The sequence below is a fragment of the Aquarana catesbeiana genome, linkage group LG01, assembly GCF_042186555.1.
Source record: "Aquarana catesbeiana isolate 2022-GZ linkage group LG01, ASM4218655v1, whole genome shotgun sequence".
NCBI lineage: Eukaryota > Metazoa > Chordata > Amphibia > Anura > Ranidae > Aquarana > Aquarana catesbeiana.
The window spans coordinates 316,928,316-316,937,268 of NC_133324.1; the positions used below are offsets into that span (position 1 = coordinate 316,928,316).

An 8,953-nucleotide genomic window follows, 5' to 3' on the forward strand; every position below is an offset into this window, starting at 1 on the left:
ATTGCAATGCACAAATTTCTTGGTCAGAATGAGAATAAAAACACTTATTTACCTGGAAAACATATTGAAAAACAAATACCTTGTAAGGCAGCCCAAGAAAGACAGATACTACACTTAGGCAGGCTCCTCCGCTCCAGGCAGCTCCTGTCACGGTCACGTCGGCTCTGAGTCTGAGACTCCACGTCCGACGTGACTGACTCAATGACGTCACTCGTTGCTAGACGCCAGGCAGCCCAGGTGCTAGCAACGAGTGCAGGGTTGCCAAGCCAAAGGCGCAGCTCCACCCACCTCAAGGCTCCTCCTGGTCCGTCCTGCGTAATTACACATTAGAGTTTCACTCTCTGCGCCGCTGAGACAGAGAGAGACTCGGGCAGAGCAGCGCTGCAGCCAAGTGAGGACCAGTGTGAGTCACCGCTGTTTCATCCAATCTAGCTGAAGATATATGAAGATATTTAAAATGTAAATGGGCGGGGCCGAGGGGCTCCCTATTGGGCGGGGCCCATGGGCTTGAGCCCAGTCAAGCCCAATGGTAAGTCCGGCCCTGAATATGGCAACCTGGAGGTAGTCGTGTGTTGTGTACAGAGCGCCCCCCAGAATTGTCATTTTCTGCTTGGGTGATTGACTCATTGATTTTACCAGAAGTCTGCACTAAGTTACAAATCAGATTTTGGGCATCCTCACATCCTCTGCAGCAAACATTTCAGTTTGTGAGATACTCCCGAACGGTTAATTATGTCTAAAGGGATTTTGACCCTGCCAATTCCTCATTAGAGCCCTGCAGTTACACCTGTTGATCAATAAAAAAAATAAAATAAAAAAGTCACTCACTTTGCACATGGAAACAGAAAGCAAACCGCTATTTCTTCAGAACAAAAAAGGCAGACATCCCAACCTGCAAAAACTAATTTCAGGGAGGTGATGCTTCGTGGGCTGGCGCCGACACCTCCCCCCCTCCCAATAAAATGCAGCCTTACCAGTGCCCATGAAATGCAGCCTGATCACACAGCTGCTGGGGTTGGCTGCTGGTCCTGGGGTCTGGCTGCTAGGGCCTGGCTGCTGAGCTAGGCCCTGGGGTCTGGCTCCTGGGCCAGGGGGCCGGCTGCTGAAGCTGGGCTACTGGGGCCGGTGAGCCATCCCAGTCACAGAGTTCCCCAGAAGGAAGGTGGCGACACTTCACGCCGGCACCCCCCCTTCCCAATAAAAGGCAGCCTGATCAAACAGCTGCTGGGGTTAGCTGCTGGGGCCTGGCTGCTGGAGCTGGGCCCAGAGGTCTGGCTCCTGGGCCAGGGCTGCTGGGGCCAGAGGGCCAGCTACAATGGGGCCAAGGGTCCGGTGAGCCATCCCAGTCAGAGTGCCCCAGAAGGAAGGGGATGGGCTGAGGCAGAGAGAAGACGTGATCTGCAGGCTGTAGCAATTAAAAGAAAAATAAACTTTCCCCAGTCAAGTGGACTTGTTCTCCACTTTTGGGTGCCGTCACGCAGTAATCACCTGTGTGACAAGTAAATGACAGTCCCGGTCTGCCCGGTGGATTGATATAGAAGAGACCCAGACTGTCATGTACTTGTCGCACAGGTGATTACTGCGCAGCGGCACCCGAAAGTGGAGAAAGAGTCCGCTTGACTGGGGAAAGTTTTTATCTTATCTTTTAATTGCTACAGCCTGCAGATAATGCGCTTAGTCTTCTCTCTGCCTTTGCCCACTCCCCTTCCTTCCCTGCTGAATTGGCTGGACCAAAAAAATAAAAAAAGTACCCATGGAGCAGCCACAGTAGGCTGGGGACAGCAGGCTGGGCTGTCCGTCTACATCCCCCCCCCCCCCGCCTCACCTCGCAGCGCCTGGGTGCACCCATTCAGGATCGGCCTTGCATCCACCTGTCACTCAGCCGGTGCTCACGGGTGTCCGGGAACCCACAGCTTAATGTGGGAGACTCTGAATGTCTGAAAAGGTAGGAATCTGCAACAAAGTTTGTTAAAATCCTTGCAACGTACATGCATCACCCAGAGGGGAATGTTTTTTTTCCCCCCTCAACAGAAGTGGAGTTACTCTTTAAATTCAGTGCTGGACAGGATGACCTCTGTCAGTAATAAATTTACCATACTAAAGATGGCTAAACTCTTCATATGACACAGCCTGTAAAGGGGATCTTTAATTAGCAAAAGCAATTATGAAGTCTCTTCCTGTGTCATCAGCAGCACTTGATTGGAGATGTCACAGGTGGTACAGGGTTGGTGTCCAAAGCAACCTCTCAATCCCTAATGATACTCGATTTGTGTTATCTTTACAAGCATATAGATGCTTGTAACATGTTCAGGTTGCCTCAAAAGCCCCTGAAGGAATCCTGTTCCACCCCCCAGGCCCTATAGCATTCATGCAGCTGTCCCTGTAATAATCCATACATATTCAATGTGTCAAGAAAAAAAAAAAAAAAAAAAAAGCGTGCGTTTGTTGCTTTTAAAAATCCAGATATTTAAAGAGTAATATGAACAGGTTTCTTTAGCAGGAAAATAGGATATATTGATATCCAGCTTCTTTAGTCTTTGGTTTCTCAACCCCCCAGTTTTTAAAGACCGTTCCAATCTACAGTAAATAAAAATTATACTGTATCATTATGAATCGTGAACTGACCTTATGCATATCTTCTTCCAGCGCAGTGACGATCTCCTTTTCATGTCGGTCCAGCATTTGCAATATGGCTTGTAGCTGTTGAATTCTAAATGAGAAAGTCTTGGTTTTGCCGGAAGAAAATGCCTCTCTAGATTTTTTCAGAGTTTCTTCACATAAAGATGAGGTGGAGGATTTCCTTGTTTGACTTTCACCAGATACCGTCCTATAATATATGCATATAGTCCGATTTACTAAAAGAGTAAAAGCTGTTCACTAAGCAAAGTTCATGTTTAGTTTGGAAAGTGAATGTAGAAAAATCTCCGCCCCGCCAGATAATCATCCCCACAACTGTTTGCAACTAGCTCGTCTCAGTTGCAATTATAGAAAAGAGTTGCACTCCTGTTTAATAATTATGTAGGTTTGTTTTTACTGGTTATGATAAAGCAACATTAAAAGGGTAATTTTTTGAATTAAAACAAACATATCATACTTGCCTGCTCCATGCAGGCCTTCTGGCTCCTCCCCCCTGTTCCCCCATAGCCAGTCGCTTGTGTGCACATCCTTGACACGCAAATCGGGGCTTGGCCCCGCCCATCAGCTATGGCTCTGATTGACAGCAGCGGGAAGAAGGAGGGGGGCCAAGGTTCCCCCCCCCCAAAAAAGGGTGCCAAATGTGGGGGAGGAGGAGACCAATAGGCGGAAGTTACACTTTTGGGTGGAACTCCACTTTAAGGCCTCTTGCACATAGATAGTGGTAAAAACCTGTGGTTGTGGTAAATTTAACGCAACATACCGAGTTGACAGGCGGCACTGACCTGTCAAACGCGACCATTCAATTCAGTGGGGCCGCACCGCAACCCAAACACTTGGCTTAGAGTTTAAAGTAGAAATATAAGCAAAACCTCTGTCAGTTTTTTTTTTTGCGCCATCTGTGTCCCATTGGGGAGATTTCCCTTCACTTCCTGTCCCATAGCCCAAACAGGAAGTGAGGAAATATGTGCAAATTAAGGGATCCCTTGGGGTCCCTCATGTCACCAGAACTAGTGTCCCTATTAGAAGGTTTACCCTCGGTCACTTTTCTGGGGACAACCCAAAATTTGGGATTCTTTTATTTTCCCTTTCAATGATAATGGTAAAAACGGAACAATAGAAAATCTCTGCCCCTAAAAAAGGGGCAGAAGGAGCAATAAAAACCTGAAAGGTATTCTAATTAGGGTTGCCACCTTTTCTTCATGCCAAACCCGAACACTTTAGTGGCGCACAGCAATTTTGTTTGCAGCACACTATAGGATTGCAAAAGACCTTAAACACCTTTGGGTGCCTCAGGCAGAGTAGTAATGTGGTACACTACACACACCAAGGCGAACAGTGGGTGTGGCCATATTGAGTTAACAGATGGCAACAGATGTGTGGTACTGTTACTTGGGGAGCCACAGTTCAATCTGAATAATGTGTCTGGGTTTCACGCTGACTGAAAACCCAGACACATGTCAAAACTTGGACTGTTTGAGTGAATCCCAGAGATAGGTGGCAACCCTACAAAGTGCTCCAACCTCTTTGGTTTGCGCCAATATCAATGGGTTAATCAGTTTATTGGGGCACTCCAATATCCATGGGGTACTCTGCCTATGGGACATTCTTACCTCCATGGAGTGCTCTAACATCCATGGGGTGCTCCAACCTCCATGGGTTGCTTTGTCTATGAGATTCTCTAGTGTCTATGGGGCACTCTAATCTCCGTAGAACACTCTAACCTTTGCTTTGTCTATGGGGTGCTCTGACATCTATTGGTCACTCTAGCATTTATGGAGGTCTGTAACATCTATGGGGCGCTCTAACACCTATATGCAGCTCTAAGTCTATCGTTAGCTGGATGACCATCCATTCCTACCAGCTGTTTATACTTTTTGCACAATGAATCATTGATTATGCAAATATTTATCCAAATGTCTAAGAAACCATAAATTTGGTTGAGCTTATAAAGGATTAATGGTGTTGTGCTTTAACCATGTGTAGAAACAGATATTTTAAATAGATTTTTTTAAAAATTGGTAAATCGAATCCTGTGTACGTCTATGGACACAGAACCAGCTCACGAGCGAGCCCACATAGCAAGCGGCTTTCTATGGTGGGCACCCGGCGAGGGGACCCCAGAAGAGGAAGATTGGGGCTGCCCTGCGCACAAGCCATTGCAAATAGCAAGTAAGGCAGTTTTTTTTTTTCTTTAATTAGGCATCTACAATCTCTTTAATGAGAGTGCTGTCACTAAACAAGCAGGCTTCAGCACTAATTGAAGCCTGCTGAAACTGGCTAGCAGCTTTCTTAACCATTTCAATAACCAGGCACTTTCACCCCCTTCCTGGCCAGGCCTGGTTTTCAGCACTGTCGCAATCTGAATGAGCCAATTTGAACCAAACGAAAATTTGTCATTTTGTTCACACAACTAGCTTTCTTTTGGTGGCTTTTAATCACTACTGGGCTTTTAATTTTGTGTATAAAATTTTGCAAATAAATTATTCTTCATAAATTCCGACAACAATGTATTCTTCTACATTTCTTTGGTGAAAATAACTCAAATCAATGTATATTATTTAGTCTGTAGGAAAGTTAGAGTGTCCACAAACTATGATATATATATGAAAATGTATCAATCATGAGGCCCTAAAATGCCATGTCAGCACAAATACCCCCAAATGACCCCCTTTTTGGAAAGTAGACAGTCAAATGTCTTTAGTAAGAGGCATGGCAGGTTTTGAAGTTGTAATTTTGTCATAATTTTTGGGAAAATGAAGAAAATAATTTTTTTTTTTAACATACTGTCACCAGTGCAGTACAGCATCATCATATCACTGGTGTGGCAGTGATCAGGGACACTGACTGGTGATGGTACAAGAAAAAAAAACTACTGACCAGAGCAATATAAAGTTACCATAGTAACATCGTACTACTCTGGGGAAGTGGATATTTTTTTTCCTTTTTTACACATTATGATTGCTCATAGCAGTGAATTACATTGCTATAAGCAAGCATTTTACTGATTCATTCAGTTGTGATTAGTCAAAGCTAATCACACGGTACAGATGGGCTTTGATTGGCCATGTCTGTACCATGTGATCACACTGACCAATCACAGTTAGCAACACAATTGTACAGAATGGATGGCTTCCTTTCATGCCATTCAATGTGTACAACAGTCATGTGACCTGCTACGATTGGTCACATGATACCGGCAGCAAGCCGGTACACTGATCAGTCATCGGTTGCGTCCATGGACACGGTGACGTCGTATGACGTCCATTCAGAAGGGTAAAGCCACTGCCCTGCTATAGGCCAGGCGGGAAGGTTTTAAAGTGGCAGTCAGCAATCCTATTAAGATCTGTGGTTAATATTCCCAAACAAGAACTGTAGGGTGCTTTAAAGACTTAAAGCTACCCGAAGCTTGCTGCACACACGGCTCTTCTACAAGCTGAAACTCATGTGACTTAGGCCTAAGCCCCCATTCACACTTAAAAGTGTCACACTGTAGCTGCTGACTTTTAATAAGGACACTTACCTGTCCAGCGAGCCCGCGATGTCGGCCCCCCAAGGCCGATCCATCCATCGGATCAGCTGCCGGCGCCACCTTCCTAACTAAGGGAAACAGGCAGTGGAGCCTTGCGGCCTCACTGCCCATTTCCTACTGCGCGAGCCGCTTTGTGAATGGCCCCGTTGTTTCCTGGGATACACACATGTCCCAGAAGACAATGGGGGCGCTCGCCGAGGAGGAGGAATTGAAGAAACAGTGCCGCGGAAAAAGGAGAGACAGATTAGAAAGACTGCCTAGCAACAGGGGTTTCCGGTGAGTAAAAAAAATTTTTTTTCCTCCTCTTTTTTAAGAATGTTAATGTAATTTTTTTTTTTTTTTTTTTAGGGTGGCCCTCCACTTTAAGTGTTTTTCTGCTGGGGGGGGGGGGGTGCACTGCTTCTAATTTGACATACACGCAGGTGGAAGGCCCCAAATGCGCACTGTGTCCGTGCAGCCACTGCCTATCAATTCACGTGAATAGGACTGGCTGAACAGGAATGCACTTACATATCCTTGTATGGGTAAACACAGCCTTTGCATGAGCATATGCTCTAGTGTAGTACACCCATGCTAACGAGGCCTAAGTGTTTAGTTACCAGTCACAGATACTAACCTTCTTAAAACCCGAAACCAACGGGATGGAGAGGGAGAAGCATTTGCGTGATCCATAGCTTTTTTACCTTTTCTATTCCATTCATTAGCTAGCTTAGTTACATCAGCCTGAAAAAAAAAAAAAAAAATTCAATTGAAAAACCTTTTTTTTTTTTTTTTTTATACAATTATTTTTTGTTTTTTTGTTTTTTTTTTGTTTGGGGGGGGGGGGGGGGGGGTTGGGGAGGTCGCACGCAAAACCCCCCCGGTGTACTTTGTATGCTTTTTCTATTCATTTCAACAGGACCTGTGTTTTTTGGTTTTGAAGACCGCACCAAAGATGCAGGGCTTTTCAAAACACAATAGTAAAACCCTGTATAATAGGGTTTTTGGTTTTGTTATATAAATGTTTTCTATTGTAAAATTTATTTTTTTTTCATAAAAAAAAAAATAAAAAAAAAAAATAAAATATAATAATGAAGTGATTACTTCATTTAACCAAATCAGCGATAGCAGATGCATTGTTCATTGTAAATGGTAGTTGTACACCATTTACACCAGTTGTACAGCACATCCTGTGGTCAGGACACATAAAACTTTATATACAGTGGGGACAGAAAGTATTCAGACCCCCTTAAATTTTTCACTCTGTTATATTGCAGCCATTTGCTAAAATCATTTAAAGTTCATTTTTTTTTCATCATTAATGTACACACAGCACCCCATATTGACAGAAAAACTCAGAATTGTTGACATTCTTGCAGATTTATTAAAAAAGAAAAAAAAAAAAAAAAAAAAAAAAAGTAGAAATATCACATGGTCCTAAGTATTCAGACCCTTTGCTCAGTATTTCGTAGAAGCACACTTTTGATCTAATACAGCCACGAGTCTTTTTGGGAAAGATGCAACAAGTTTTTCACACCTGGATTTGGGGATCCTCTGCCATTCCTCCTTGCAGATCCTCTCCAGTTCTGTCAGGTTGGATGGTAAACATTGGTGGACAGCCATTTTTAGGTCTCTCCAGAGATGCTCAATTGGGTTTAAATCAGGGCTCTGGCTGGGCCATTCAAGAACAGTCACGGAGTTGTTGTGAAGCCACTCCATTATTTTAGCTGTGTGCTTAGGGTCATGTCTTGTTGGAAGGTAAACCTTCGGCCCAGTCTGAGGTCCCGAGCACTCTGGAGAAGGTTTTCGTCCAGGATATCCCTGTACTTGGCCACATGGACAGGTAATGAGCAGTGCCTGGTTTTCTCCACACATACCGCTTAGAATTAAGCCAAAAAGTTCTATCTTGGTTTCATCAGACCAAAGAATCTTATTTCTCACCATCTTGGAGTCCTTCAGGTGTTTTTTTTAGCAAACTCCATGCGGGCTTTCATGTGTCTTGCACTGAGGAGAGGCTTCTGTCGGGCCACTCTGCCATAAAGCCCGGACTGGTGGAGGGCTGCAGTGATGGTTGAATTCAACTTTCTCCCATCTCCCGACTGCATCTCTGGAGCTCAGCCACAGTGATCTTTGGGTTCTTCTTTACCTCTCTCACCAAGGCTCTTCTCCCCTGATAGCTCAGTTTGGCCGGACGGCTAGCTCTAGGAAGGGTTCTGGTCGTCCCAAACATTTTCCATTTAAGGATTATGGAGGCCACTGTTCTCTTAGGAACCTTAAGTGCAGCAGAAGTTTTTTTTGTAACCTTGGCCAGATCTGTGCCTTGCCACAATTCTGTCTGAGCTCTTCAGGCAGTTCCTTTGACCTCATGATTCTCATTTGCTCTGACATGCACTGTGAGCTGTAAGGTCTTATATAGACAGGTGTGTGGCTTTCCTAATCAAGTCCAATCAGTATAATCAAACACAGCTGGACTCAAATGAAGGTGTAGAACCATCTCAAGGATGATCAGAGGAAATGGACAGCACCTGAGTTAAATATATGAGTGTCACAGCAAAGGGTCTGAATACTTAGGACCATGTGATATTTCAGTTTTTCTTTTTGAATAAATCTGCAAAAATGTCAACAATTCTGTGTTTTTCTGTCAATATGGGGTGCTGTGTGTACATTAAATGAGGAAAAAAAATGAACTTAAATGATTTTAGCAAATGGCTGCAACATAACAGAGTACAAAATTTAAGGGGGTCTGAATACTTTCCATCCCCATGTATAGTATACTATGTTGGATCTGCTAATGCCGATAGATTAGAA

At 44.3% G+C, this 8,953-nt stretch overlaps 1 protein-coding gene across 1 annotated transcript in view; it reads right to left on the reverse strand.

Annotated features, from left to right (window-relative positions):
• The window catches only part of LOC141144266 (aldehyde dehydrogenase family 3 member B1-like), a 34,887-nt gene extending 28,049 nt beyond the window's left edge, over positions 1–6,838 (reverse strand). Inside the window, exons 1-2 of the mRNA XM_073629769.1 lie at positions 6,783–6,838; positions 2,626–2,827 (exon numbers count right to left, since the gene is read on the reverse strand). Of these exons, the coding sequence (XP_073485870.1) occupies positions 2,626–2,827; positions 6,783–6,838 (258 nt within the window). The remainder of the gene's footprint in view (positions 1–2,625; positions 2,828–6,782) is intronic.
• Between the last annotated feature and the right edge of the window lie 2,115 nt (positions 6,839–8,953).